The 14,440-nt window shown below is 43.5% G+C and overlaps 2 protein-coding genes and 1 non-coding gene across 6 annotated transcripts in view; 2 read left to right on the forward strand and 1 right to left on the reverse strand.

Annotated features, from left to right (window-relative positions):
- The first annotated feature begins 2,677 nt into the window (after positions 1 to 2,677).
- The window catches only part of FAM76A (family with sequence similarity 76 member A), a 40,185-nt gene continuing 28,422 nt past the window's right edge, over positions 2,678 to 14,440 (forward strand). For 2 of the 4 annotated variants that reach the window (XM_017534719.2, XM_017534720.2), the window contains exons 1-4: positions 2,678 to 2,880; positions 4,191 to 4,255; positions 7,370 to 7,424; positions 12,909 to 13,061. In XM_017534719.2, the coding sequence (XP_017390208.1) occupies positions 2,800 to 2,880; positions 4,191 to 4,255; positions 7,370 to 7,424; positions 12,909 to 13,061 (354 nt within the window). In that variant the 5' untranslated portion in view covers positions 2,678 to 2,799. The remainder of the gene's footprint in view (positions 2,881 to 4,190; positions 4,256 to 7,369; positions 7,425 to 12,908; positions 13,062 to 14,440) is intronic. The other 2 variants (XM_017534721.2, XM_017534722.2) reach the window with 1 other exon arrangement.
- On the reverse strand, positions 10,081 to 11,629 carry LOC108308751 (growth/differentiation factor 9-like). The gene is made up of 2 exons (XM_037740634.1): positions 11,623 to 11,629; positions 10,081 to 11,428 (listed from the first exon to the last, which is right to left on the reverse strand). Exons 1-2 carry the CDS (start codon positions 11,627 to 11,629, stop codon positions 10,458 to 10,460), a joined length of 978 nt encoding a protein of 325 aa, XP_037596562.1. The 3' UTR covers positions 10,081 to 10,457.
- On the forward strand, positions 13,447 to 13,553 carry LOC119472146. The gene has a single exon (XR_005201260.1). It is a non-coding gene; the product is annotated as a U6 spliceosomal RNA (small nuclear RNA).

Raw genomic sequence — 14,440 nt, forward strand, 5'->3', positions numbered from 1 at the left:
CTCCTGGGTTCAGGCAATTCTCCTGCCTCAGCCTCCTGAGTAGCTGGGATTACAGGCACGCGCCACCATGCCCAGCTAATTTTTTGTATTTTTGGTAGAGACGGGGTTTCACCATGTTGACCAGGATGGTCTCGATTTCTTGACCTCGTGATCCACCCGCCTCGGCCTCCCAAAGTGCTGGGATTACAGGCTTGAGCCACTGCGCCCGGCAGGAGAATGTCTTGAACCCTGGGAGGTGGAGGTTGCAGTGGGCTAAGATTGCACCACTGCACTCCAGCCTGGGTGACGGAGATTCTGTATCAAAGAGAAAAAAAATCCGGGCGCAGTGGCTCATGCCTGTAGTCCTAGCACTTTGGAAGGCCAAGGCAGGCAGATCACTTGATCCAGGAACTCCTGGAGGTCGGAGTTCAAGATCAGCCTGGTCAACATGGTGAAACCCCATCTCTACTAGAAATACAAAAATTAGCCTGGCAAGGCGCCACACACCTGTAATCCCAGCTACTCGGGAGCCTGAGGCAGGAGAATCGCTTGAACCCAGAGGAGGAGGTTTCGGTGAGCTGAAATCGCCCCACTGCACTCCAGCCTGGACAGCAGAGTGAGACTCTGTCTCAAAAAAAAAAGTAAAAGAAAAAAAGCATATTCACCATGTTGTACAACCACTACCTCTATCTAGTTCCAAAACATTTTCATCACTCCAAAAGCCCCTTACCCATTAAACAACTTCCCCATATTTTCCTCCATGTAGTGTTTTTATTTGTATTTGCATATATCTATATATCTATATCTACATCTATATCTATATAGATTTTTTTTTTTTTTGAGACAAGGTCTCACTCTGTCACCCAGGCTGAAGTGCAGTGACATAATCATGGTTCAGGGAAGCATTGACTGCCTAGGCTCAAGACATCCTCCTGCCTCAGCCTCCTGATTAGCTGGAACTACAGGCATGTGCCACCATGCCTGGCTAATTTTGAAAAGTTTTTATTTATTTATTTTTTTTAGAAATGGGGCCACACTGTGTTACACAGGCTGGTCTTTTTTTTTTTTTTTTGAGACGGAGTTTCACTTTGTCACTGAGGCTGGAGTGCAGTGGCATGATCTCGATTCACTGCAACCTCTGACTCCTGGGTTCAAGCAAATCTCCTGTCTCAGCCTCCCGAGTAGCTGGGACTACAGGCACCTGCCATCATGCCCGGCTAATTTTTGTATTTTTAGTAGAGACGGGGTTTCACCTTGTTGGTCAGGCTGGTCTTGAACTTCTGACCTCAGGTGATCCATCCGTCTCGGCCTCCCAAAGTGCTGGGATTACAGGCCGAGCCATTGCACCCTGCAGACCCAGGCTGATCTTAAACTCCAAGGCTCAAGTGATCCTCCTGCCTCGGCCTCCCAAAGTGCTGGAATTACAGTCGTGAACCATTCCATCCCGCCTCATGTACTGGTTTTGAGTTTCACAATGGCCTAATTGTTCGATTGGGAAAAATGAGGCTGTGAGAAGTTCAATGATAGGTGGAGCAGTGATTTTTGAACCTTTGCTTTCTGATCCTAAATGTTTGATTAATGCACATCTTCGGGCGAACCTACAAGCAGGTGGCTTTCTTTGGGTTCAGAGAGAGTACATTTTGTTGAGGCAGGGAAATAGAAGCTATAAGTTAGCTTTTAATTGTAAAAAGGCCACGTTGAGGTAAAACTGCAATTAGTACTGTACAGGTGGTTGGCACAGCCAAGGAGTAACCTAAGCCCAAGAGCAGCTACAGGGCAGGACTTGGATAGGTCAGCAGTGCAGGGAGCTTTGCCAACGCCTCCAGAACAAAATGTCTGTCATTCCTTGCGCAGCTCCGGTACGTGCCAAGCTGGAGCCAAAGAGAGGCAGAGGCGCCCAGAGGGCGTGGCTTGCCTTCCAGAAGTCAGGCCTTGCCAGGAATCACCAGCTGGTTGCTTGCGAGAGAAGCTAGGGGTGAAACCGGAGAAAACAAAGTAGGAGACGCCTGAGTAACTGTCCAATCCCTCCTGGAAGGACGGCCATCTGTATAGAATCCCTCTTCTGCAACATAGGGGTTCCCTCTCTGGGGCTCTCTTTTTCTCTCTGAAGGCCCACGGCCCTACAGTTCCCAATTTAGGTATCTTAAATTGAGGGCACACTTTTAAATTGTCCTTCATAGTTTCCTCTTCTCCCTTGCGTGAGGCTGGAAGGGACCCTTCTGCTCCGATGATGGGAAACTTCTTTCCCAAACTCCCCACCTTCTTTGGGCTTGGGCGGCTGCAGAGTTCCAGTTAACCGTGCGCCGCCCTCGTTCCAATTGTAGCCCTGGTGCTCCCAGAGGGCAGCTCCATGGAAACCAAAACATCACAAATCCCCGAAAGTATCGCGAGAAGCGCGGATGCGCCTGAGGCCGAGGAGAGGCGGAGCAAGGGCGGGAACGCCGAGCAAAGCGGGCGGAGCCTGAGCGCTTCCGAGGTCCGGGCCTACAGCCTGTCCCTCTAGGCGGCGCCCCCGCGTGACTGCGCTTTACATAATCGCGGCCTCGAGCGTCACAGTGGCGTACTCCACTCCAGACCGAATCAGAGTAGGCGAAAGCTTCGTGTTCCGCCCCTTCCCACTTGATCGACGTCAAAGCGCACCAGTGAACAGGCGTCTAGAGTCATCGCGCCCGCCCAAGCCCGTCCGGGTCCGCCCCGACCCGCCTGCGCCCGCCCGCCTGCCGCAGCCAGCAGCCTGCCGCCGCCGCCGGGTTGTGCCTCAGACTGTCAGATAAATCGGCGGGCCGGGCCGGCGGGCGGTCAGCGCGGCCGGGGCCGGACATGGCGGCGCTCTACGCCTGCACCAAGTGCCACCAGCGCTTCCCTTTCGAGGCGCTGTCTCAGGGGCAGCAGCTGTGCAAGGTGCGCGGGCTGGGGCGGCGGCCGGGAACTGGGGACGCAGGAGGCGCGGCCCGGAGCTCCCTATTCTGTGGGGACGTCTGGCGGGGTCCCTGGAGCAGGGTGTGGCAGTCCCGCCAGGCTGAGGAGCCGCACCCACCCCGCTGGGGGGCCGACGGGGCACGTGCGGGAGCCGGGGCCCGGTCCAGGTTCTCGCGGCCGGCGTGTCCGGGTGCTTAGCAACGGCGGGGCTTGTTCTCGGACCCCGTGAGGTCGGGGGAGGGACAGCGGGCCCCTTGCTTGCCCTGACTGGTCGCCCCCGGATCCCTTTACGTTGCCTCTCCTGCTGCCGCGGTCTCCCTCGTCACAGACTAGAGGACCTCCTGCCCCTCCTGGGACTGAACTCCAAAGTTAAGGTGCTGCCTGGGAGGAGTGTGTCGAACTCGGGCTCCTCACAGGCACTTTTTCGACTAGCTTCAGAATCGGAGGCAGCAAGGATTGATTTTTTTAAGAAAGACCCACACTTTTCGGCCAGTCGCAGAATCGGAGGCAGCAAGGCTTTATTTTTTAAAAAGCCCCACAGTCAGGCTCACAGATCAGAGGGATCACTTCTCAGTATACAGTATTCGTTCTTGCCTAACTAGTTGCTGATCAGTTTTTACTCCTGGAGGTCCAACTTCTCTTTTTCTTTTAAGTTGCTTCATCCCACTTTGCCTTTTTAAGTGACTAGAGATGCTGTGAGGCAACAGTTAAAAAGTCAGCAAACCGGCTGAAGAATAATATTGAGGTATTCCCAATAATCCAGAGTTTGTGTCACTTGATTTGAGTAACTCATAATTGTCTGTCATTTTTGCCTCAGAAAGTCATCACTTTTCATTTGCCAGTCTTTGGATACCAGGTCTGAGGGAATGCAAGTGCTTGAGTGCGCTTTTTGGCCTCAAAATATGCATATTATGATTTTAAGGAAGTTATGTGTATATAACTACTAATAATTTTAATCCAGCACTTTCATTTTACAAGTAAACCTCAAAATCACACAGTGGCAGAAGAATCAGGTCTGGAATTCAGGGCTTCTGATTCCCAGTCTGGGGCTTATTCATACATATGTTTGTTTTATAATTTATGGCTAGTTCCATATAATCCATATAAGTTCTTACTTAACTCTCACATCAACAGTAGAGAAGTAATGCCAATATTAAAATAAGGCCCAGAAAGTTTAAGTGACTCACTCAGGCATAGTAGCTATGCTAGAAATAGTACCCAGGTCGGCTTCCTATTGAAGGCTGTTTCCATTTGTGACTGCCTTTTAAAATTATATCCTCATTTCATTTCAGGAATGTCGGATTGCACACCCTGTTGTGAAGTGCACCTACTGCAGGACTGAGTACCAGCAAGAGAGGTAGAGTTTTGTTGACCATGAAAGCTATTAATAGGCTTCTTTCCTCTTAAAATCTGTAATTGGTTGCATTTTATGTACAGATTTGTAATCAGTTGCATTGTAACATACAGATCTGTAATTAATCGCATTATATACAGACTCTGTAATTGCCAAATATTTAGGTCTGTGATCCATCTTGAGTTAATTTGTATGTGGGGTGAGATATACAATGAAGGGTGTATATTACATATATTGTTTCCTAGTTATTATCCATTGATTGCTTAAGTTAAAGTTCTTTTTAAGGCCCTTGATCATTTTATATTGTGGTTATAATCTTTGACAAGAAGAAACCAATCCCACAACAGAAAACATGAGTCTCATGTTTCAATATGTACATATACAGAGATTAAAGAATTTATGAGCCCAAAGAAGATACTTTTGGAAATGTGACAACCCTGATAAGAGTTTGTTAGCTCCCAGCTACTAGGGAGGCTGAGGCAGGAAGGAGAATCGCTTGAACCTGGGAGGCGGAGGTTGCAGTGAGCCAAAATTGAGCCATTGCACTGTAGCCTGGATGACAGAATGAAAATCTGTCCCCTACCAAAAAAAGAGTTTGTTAGCTCCAGTCACATTTGAAACTCACCTGCCATTACACTTTCCTTGGGCAAATCTCTTTTTTTGTTTGAAACAGTCTCTCTGCCAGCCAGGCTGGAGTGCAATGGAGCCATCACAGCTCACTGCAGCCTATACCTCCCAGGCCTAAGTGATCCTCCCACCTCCCAAGTAACTGGCACCACGGTGCCACCATGCCTAGCTAATTTTTTTATTTTTGTAGAGACAGGATTTTGCCATGTTATCCGGGCTGGTCTCTTAACTCCTGGGCTCAAGTGACCCCTCCTCCTTAGCCTCACAAGATGTTGGAATTATAGGTGTGAGCCACCATGCCTGGCCAAATTGAATTTTTAAAAGTGTGAAATGCAGGTATGGGTGGTCAGACATCTCTAAGGGACATTTCCATAGCAACAAAGTGATTTTTTGGTATACCAAGTTTGACTTTTGTGGAACTTTTGTAAGTGTAGGTGATCTTGCTTTGAGCAAGGGGGGTCTATTTGTTAATTCATCCATAGACCTAGAAGCCTAGTTTTAGTTAGTCATTTGAATTATAAGAATATTTTCTCCAAGCCGGGCATGGTGGCTCAAGCCTGTAGTCTCAGCACTTTGGGAGGCTGAGGCGGGTGGATCACAAGGTCAGGAGTTCGAGACCAGCTTGACCAACATGGTGAAACCGTGTCTCTACTAAAAATACAAAAGTTAGCCGGGCATGGTTATGTGCGCCTGTAATCCCAGCTACTTGGGAGGCTGAGGCAGGAAAATCGCTTGGGCAACAGAGCAAGACTCTGTCTCTCTGTCACCCAGGCTAGAGTGTAGTGAGATGATCTCAGCTGGGACCACAGGTGCACACCACCACACCTACCTTTTTTTTTTTTTTTTTTGTATCTTTAGTAGAGATAGGGGTCTTGCCGTGTTGCCCAGGCTGCTCTAGAACTCTTGAGCTCAAGCAGTCTGCCCTCCTCAGCCTCCCAAAGTGCTGGGATTACAGGTGTGAGCTACCACACCCAGCCTATCGTGGATGTTTTCAAACATAAAAAAAGGTTAAAAGAATTAGTGATGATGGGGAAGAAGGCAGCACATCACACTGCCATCTGTGTACCTATGCAACAATCTTGCATGTTCTTCACATATACCCCAAAACCTAAAATGCAATTAAAAAAAAAATTAGTGAACACCCATATACCCTCTACCTAAATTCTGTAATATGCACTTTACTATATATTCACCTGTCCACCTGTTCGTTTCTCTATCCATCACTGTATGAATCCATTTTATTTCTGATGTATTTAAAGTGGCAGACATCAGTATACATGATCCCTAAACATTTCAGCATACACAGATTTATTTGGTGTTAAATGTTTGTTTACCTTTTTTTTTGGCAAAATTGGCTTATAATTTTTTTTTTTTTTTTTTTGAGACAGAGTCTCGCTCTGTTGAGCAGGCTGGAGTGCGGTGGCTGAAATCTTGGCTGACTGCAACCTCTGCCTCCCAGGTTCGAGTGATTCTCCTGCCTCAGCCTCCTGAGTAGCTGGGATTACAGGCACATGCCACCACACCTGGCTAATTTTTTTGTATTTTTAGTAAAGACAGGGTTTTGCATTGTTGGCCAGGCTGGTCTCAAACTCCTGACCTCAGGTGATCTACCCGTCCTGGCCCCGCAAAGTGCTGGTATTACAGGTGTGAGCCACTGTGCCTGGCCTAAATATTAACAAAATATTTGATCACAGTGTCTCTTTTCCCACCTCTGGTGTTTTCATATGCCTTTACTTAGGAAGGAGAACAGAGAGTGAGGTCAACAAAGAATCTCTGAGTTTATATTCCAAACAAAGTTAACTTTATTTGTCACCTGAAATTTCTCAACTATTCATCTGAATTAAGGAGAATTCATTTTTTCCCCTGCCAGTCCATTTTAATATAATATTTTGAGGGTCTTCTCTGTATCTGATAATTTTATTTATTGATACTTGGGGATGTCATAATCAGAAATAACTCACTCTCCATTTTAGCCAAAGTCTCACTTTATTTGAGATAATAAAATCCATAACCATGTAATAACTAAAAGACTTATTAGAGGCTAGGTGTGGTGGCTCATGCCTGTAATCCCAGCAGTTGGGAGGCCAGGATGATGGATCTCTTGAGGTCAGGAGTTTGAGACCAGCCTGGCCAACATGGCAAAACCCCATCTTTACTAAAAATACAAAAATTAGTTGGGTTGGTGGCATGCGCCTGTAATTCCAGCTACTTGGGAGGCTGAGACATGAGAATCGCTTGAATGTGGAAGGCAGAGGTTATAGTGAGCAGATCACGCCACTGCACTCTAGCGATGAGGAACAGAGTGAGACTCTGTCTCAAAAAAATTAAATAAAAATAAAAGAGTTGTTAGAAAGATACTCAAACTTGTTAACCAAGCATCCAGACCATAATTCACCTTGGCCCTTAGCAATGAGCAAATTCCTTGGGCTTCAGGAGGAATCAGTTTTCAGATATTCTAAGAAAAGCCTGTGTCTGTTTCTTCCTTAACAGTAAAACCAATACAATATGCAAGAAATGTGCTCAGAATGTGCAGTTGTATGGAACGGTAAGTAGGATTTTTTTTAAACCTAACAGTGAGGGTCTTGTGGAACCTTACCTTCTGTGACCTACTAATGTCATTACAATATTTTTATTGTAAGAGATAGTTATGTGTAATGTATCTGGTACTGATTTCAGCTTTCAAATTTAGCTAATGCTTATTGTTAAGGAATTCTGTGTTTAAAGTCATACTGCCAGGATTATTATTATAATTTTCCTTGAGAGGCTTCAGTGACCAGTATGGAAAAAGAAAGGGAAAAATGATTTTTTTTTTTTTTTTTTTTTTTTTTTTTTTTTTTTTTTTTTTTTTTTTTTTTTTTTTTTTTTTTGAGAACAGGGTCTCACTCTGCCACCCAGGCTGGATTTGGAGCGCAGTGGCACAATCATAGCTCACTGCAGCCTTGACCTCTGAGGCTCAAGTAATCCTTCTGCCTCAGCCTCCTGAGTACCTGGAACTACAGGCGCATGACATCACGCCCAGCTAATTTTTGTATTTTTTGTGGAGATGGAGTTTTGCAATGTCGCCCAGGCTGGGATTTTTTTACATGAGTAACACTGCAGAACCCTGTCTGTTGCCCAGGCTGGGATTTTTTTTTTTTTTTAACTCTACATGGGAAGAATTTCAGATTGGAATGATGAAAAAGTTTGAGATAGTAGTGATGGTCAGAAATCAACATGAATGTACTTAATGCCACTGACTTGTACACTTAAAAGATACTTAAAATAGTAAAATGTTGTTTAATATATATATTACAATAAAGTAACAAAAAGGCAGCCCACAGAATGATAGAAAATATTTGAAAATTGTTTAAGAAACTTGTATCTAGGCTGGGCATGGTGGCTCACGCCTGTAATCCAAGCACTTTGGAGGCCAAGGTGGACGGATCACCTGAGGTTGGGAGTTCAAGACCAGCCTGACCAACATGGTGAAACCCTGTCTTTAAAAAAAAAAAAAAAAGAACCTTGTATCTAGAATATATAAATAATTCTTACAACTCACTAAACATACAATTAGAAAATGGGCAAATGATCTTAATAGAGATTTCTTCAAAAAAGATATACAAATGGCTAATAAGCAAACGAAGAGATGCTCAACATCATTAATTATCAAGGGAATGCAAATCAAAACCACAATGAGATACCATTTCACACCCACTTGGATGGTCAGAAAAGTCAGTTAAGTTCATTACATTCATGTGTAATGAATTTGTATGCTTATATCAAAATATCACATGTGCCTATAAATATGTACAACTATTATATACCTATAGAAAATAAAAATAAAAACATCTCCCAAAGTCAGGTGAGTGTTGAATGGATGAGAAATCAGAACTCTCATACACTGCTGGTGGGAATATAAAATGGTACAGCTGGTTTGGAAAAAAATCTAGCAGTTCTTCAAATGACTAAACGTAGTTACCATATGACCTAGCAATTCCACTCTTAGGTATGTACTCCAAAGAAATAAAACTTCTACATGAATTTTATCAGCATTATTTGTAATAGCTAAAAAATGGAAACAGCCCAAATGTCCATCGACAAATGGATAAACAAAATTTGGTATAGCTATACAATGAAATATAGCCACTAGAAAGTACTGATACATGCTACAATACAAATGAACATTGAAAACATGCTAAATGAAAGGAGCCAGCCTATTGCATGACTCCATTCATATGAAAGTCCTGAATCAGGAAAACTATCAACAGGTTAGTAGTTGCTTAGGGCGGGGAGTGGGGCAGGATGGGAAACGGGCATATTAGCTAGAGTCTAAGGTTTCTTTTTGAGGTGATAAACATGTTCTAAAATTGATGATAGTGATGTTGTCCCATGTTTATGAATACACTATAAGCCATTGAATTGTACACTTGAAATGGGTAAATTATATGCTATGTGCATATTTAATGAAGCTAAAAAGGGCACCAAGAAAAGATCATTTACAAGAATGAAAAGTACTTATTACATCTAGGAGTTACTTTTGGTTTATACATCAAGGTTTTAGAAGCTCAAACACAAAATCACCATATCAAACTTACCTCTGTGCCTCCAGGGCACTCTCAAAACAGATGTATTGAAAACCTACATAAAAACCCTAGCATCCGCATAAGACCAGTCAGTAATATAACCAGTCTCTACTGCAAGCTTAGTAGGAACAGTTCTAAATGCAGCTAGAAAAAAATCTGTGGAGTTGGAGTGGAGGGAGCTAAGGAAATCAGCAAAAACCAAACCAAACCAAAAGACATAAAACCTTCCCTGGCTTCCTTTCATAAGGCCAGAGGTTTTAAATATATAAAGAAAAAAAAATACATTTACAAAGTCTTGTATATAGGTTTTCTTGGGAAAGTATGCAAGGCAATTTCCTTTAAATGAATGGGACAAATGTTATTTTGTTCTGTGTGACTTAATTAATTTATATATTCCAGTTAACAAGGAGAATTAGTATATTGTTCGCCAATCACACTAAAGCAACAGAAATGGGTTTAACTGCCTACTCTCTAGTCCTATTGAGTCTCACTTCATGAGGATTCAGGTGAAGTTAGGCTCTCTTTCACCCTGAAAAAGGATCAAAAGTTGAGCTATGGCCAGGTTTTAGACACTTCCTCTCCCCCGCAAAGGATCACTTAAAAGCAATCTTTAATAAAACACACAAAAAATTTATGCCATTGACAGAAATTTATTTTTCTATTAAGACTACAATCTGAATTGCCTATTTATAGTGCAAGTCCATCCAGGATTTATGCTAATTAAGGTTTTCCCTATCAAGAAAAAGACTCCTATGAAAAGAAAATAGCTCAAGGAAAAAAATGTAAAGTTCTCTACAATAATTATATTTCATTTAAATTTGGAAATAAAAAAAGGCTCTGAAGCAACGATTGATGTTATCCCGTTATCCTGATAGATGCCATGTAAGGTACTAATCTACACAGGCTCCTCTTTATACAACATATGCTGCATTTTATTGAGACTTAACATATGAAGCTTTCTCTTGAAGGCACAGATACTTTGCCAAATAGGCTCAAGGTTTTAAGAGGACCATTTGTTAACGACAGGTACACTTTGTAGCTATCATATCTTCATACTCTTTATAGGCAATTGAGCCATCAGGTTCAATGGTCAACACACTCAAGGGGCTGTATTTGGCAGGTACACATGATGGTCTTGGCACTGAGGAGTCCAGCTTCTCATAGATGATGTTCTGTACCATGGTGTGAACTGGAGAGCCATACCGATGTCCAACTGCCCTTGGACAGTCCCCTTTACAGTATCGAGGGTTGTACCTGTGCGGAGCCACAATCCAGTTGTCCCACTTCAGCTGACTAAAGCTAAGTCTAAAGTCGTGGAGCTCACACTCATTTTGGGGAAAAAGAAACTGTTTGAAGTACTCACTTAGATTGAGGGCAGCTGGGACCAGAGGCTTCTTCAATTTAGAGCTGACAGTTTCCTGACCTCTGCGGTGACGGTGATGGGAAGTTCTCCCATCCTCAGCAGCCTCTTCTCCCACAGGATAGGCAGACTGACTTCTCTCCTGGTCAGGACACTGGGAAGGCCTCCTTTCATAGTGAAGGGAATACCACCTGTGATAAGCCTGAGCACTTGTGTCATTCAAATATAAGATGAGTGAGGGTGGTACCGGAAGAGTCATGTTAAACAAACCATTCTGTGCTAAAGGATGCTGCAGCTGGTCTTTCATGCATGTAAAATTTACAGACATGTGAACACTTCTCTTGTTGGAGGCCACTAAAGGTTGAAGGAGGCTGGTCACATCAATTTCAATCCACTTGTGTTTCTTTCCAAACTCAAACTGTGATTTAAAGGTAAATGAGTATGGACCTCTGGGGAGAGTCTTGCTAGAAAACTTTGGCTCCTTCATCATCAGGTTGCACACACACTTGATAGCAGAGGAAAAAGAAACTGAGTCATTGACAGTGTACAGCAAGACTGACTTGAGTAAGTGTTCAACGGTAGTAATGCGATCCAGGTTAAATAGCAGGTCCACTGATGGAAGGATTCCTGAGAAGAAAAACAATCTAGCAGTAGTGCTTGAATATGAGTCAACATAACAGGCAGTCAAGTCAAAGAATCAGTACTTTGTAATATGCTTTCTCCCTTCTTTTTTTCTGCTTTCTCAAGATTCAAAAAAGAAATGGGGTTTAATTTAGAAAAGGAAGGCAACTGGTACCATTACTAATTCCCAGCAACCATACTGGACATTTTCTCTCTAGAAAGTCAGATTTGGTGGTCAATTAAAGTAACAGGGAATCACTACATTCTGAGGTTTCAATTTTATTTTTTTCAAGACAGGGTCTCACTCTGTTACCCAGGCTGGAGGGCAGTGGCACCATCATGGCCACTGCACTCTCAACCTCCCAGGCTCAACTGATCCTCCCACCTTAGCCTCCCAAGTAGTTGGGCCTACAGGTGCGAGCCACCACGCCCAGCTAATTTTTTTTTTTTNACCGAGTCTTGCTCTATTGCCCAGGCTGGAGTACAATGGCAAGATAGCTTACTGCAACCTCCACCTCCCAGGTTCAAGCAATTCTTCTGCCTCAGCCTCCCAAGTAGCTGGGACTATAGGCACGCACCACCGCACACGGCTAATTTTTTGTATTTTAGTAGAGAATGGGGTTTTACCATGTTGGCCAGGCTGGTCTCAAACTCCTGACCTCAAGTGATCCACCTACCTCTGCCTCCCAAAGTGCTGAGATTACAGGTGTGAGCCACCACAGCTGACAAGATGAATTTTTATAACTTGACATTTTTGTTTGGTAGCAGTTGACTAGTCATTTTGATGAATTATTCTTTTTTTTGGTCTTAGTGTTAGAGTTTAGGATGTCATGTGCTTGTAGGCATTCTCCCAACATGTTTATATACTGATAATAGCAAAGAGGCCTTTTCAGAAATTTGGAAGCCCTTGCTAGTTTCTCCAAAGAGCTGGTTCTGTTGAATGTCTCATAGAAGTCTCTGCATACATACTAATGGGCTTTTGTTATGTGTTTATTTATTTATTTAAAAATCAATAGTTCTGTGCAGAAAAATACTTCACATAGTATTAAGAATTGGGATTCAGGCTGGGCAGGGTGGTTTACGCCTGTAATCCCAGCACTTTGGGAGGCTAAGGCAGGCAGATCACCTGAGGTCAGGAGCAAGACCAGCCTGGCTAACCTGGCAAAACCCTGTCTCTACTAAATAATACAAAAATTAGCTGGGCATGGTGGCTGGCGCCTGTAATCCCAGCTACTCCGGAGGCTGAGGCAGGGAGAATTGCTTTAACTGGGGAGGCGGAGGTTGCATTGAGCTGAGATCACACCACTGCACTCCAGCCCAAGAAAGAATTGGGCTTCATTTGGTCGATATAAAAGCAGATTTATGAAGTTGGCAATACATTTGTACCATGATTAATGAACTACAAAGTAGAAATTATTGCTTTTTAAAATGCAGTGGTATTTTATGATAGTAATTCATATTTGACCCTTTCTTCCCCCTCTTTAAGCCCAAACCTTGTCAGTATTGCAACATAATTGCGGCATTTATTGGGAATAAATGCCAGCGCTGCACAAATTCAGAGAAGAAGTATGGACCACCCTATTCTTGTGAACAGTGCAAGCAGCAGTGTGCATTTGACAGGAAAGATGATAGAAAGAAGGTAAATCTGTTTTTCTTAATTTTTTTTTCCTTTTAGAGAAATTAAGGTGGGCTAACTGTGTTAAAAACACATTTAACAGGCCAGGTGCAGAGGTGCAGTGGCTCACGCCTGTAATCCCAGCACTTTGGGAGGCTGAGGCGGGTGGATCACGAGGTCAGGAGATTGAGACCATCCTGGCTAACCCAGTGAAACCCCATCTCTACTAAAAATACAAAAAGTTAGCCGGGCGTGGTGGCAAGTGCCTGTAGTCCCAGCTACTGGTGAGACTGAGGCAGGAGAATCGCTTCAACCTGGGAGGTGGAGGTTGCAGTGAGCCAAGATCGTGCCACTGCACTATAGCCTGGGCCACAGAACGAGACTATGACTCAAAAAAAAAAAAAAAACAGTGCTTGCTTTGGCAGCACGTATACTAAAATTGGAACAATATAGAGAAGATTAGCATGGCCCCTGAACAAGGACGACACGCAAATTTGTGAAGCATTCCATATTTTTCATTCTCAGCAAATCGACACAAGAACAGAAAACCAAATACCACATATTCTCACTCATAACTGGGTGTTGAACAATTAGAGCACATGGACACAGGAAGGGTAACATCACACACCAGGGCCTGTTGGGCGGTAGGGGAGCTAGAGGAGGGACAGCAGGGGGTGGAGGGATGGAAGAGGGATGTTTTAGGAGAAATACCTAATGTAGGTCATGGGGGGATAGATGTAGCAAATCACCATGGCATGTGTATACCTATGTAACAATCCTGCACGATCTGCACATGTACCCCAGAACTTAAAGTATAATAATAAAAAAAACCTTACACACTCAACATTTAACAAAGAAAGATTTCTCAGTTTCTTTCCTGGTTCTATTATTGACCTTAAAGAAGATATTCATATTTTGTTTTCTTCATTCATAAAATGTGGGCCATCATGTAAATAAAGTGGTGTTTGGCAGAATTCTATAGAATTCTGTAAAGAAGGGACTGTAACTTAATCAAGATGGAGTGGCATTACCAGTTTTACTATCTGGCAATTTAAATGTTTCTATGTGTTGAAATTAAAGATTACAAGATTACGTTAGAGGGAAGCTCTATGTGGAAGGGTGTATCTTTATAGAATCAGAATGATTTAGAGTTTGTTCATATTACTCTCACTTAAAACCCTCCAGGTGTTTCCAGTTGTGCTTAGAATAAAACTCAGATCCCTTCAATGGCCCACAAGGCCCATACCCAGCTCTCAGTCTCATCTTCCATCATGCTTCCTACCTCTCACCTTGCTCTAGCACACTGGCCACCCTGTATTCTGTCTGACATGCAGGTCTCATTGTGACCTTTGCACTGGCTGTCCTTGTGCCTAATGCATCCTTTTCTTTTTTTTTTTTTTTTT

Source organism: Cebus imitator, unplaced genomic scaffold, assembly GCF_001604975.1.
Source record: "Cebus imitator isolate Cc_AM_T3 unplaced genomic scaffold, Cebus_imitator-1.0 Scaffold87, whole genome shotgun sequence".
In the NCBI taxonomy this organism is placed as follows: Eukaryota; Metazoa; Chordata; class Mammalia; order Primates; family Cebidae; genus Cebus; species Cebus imitator.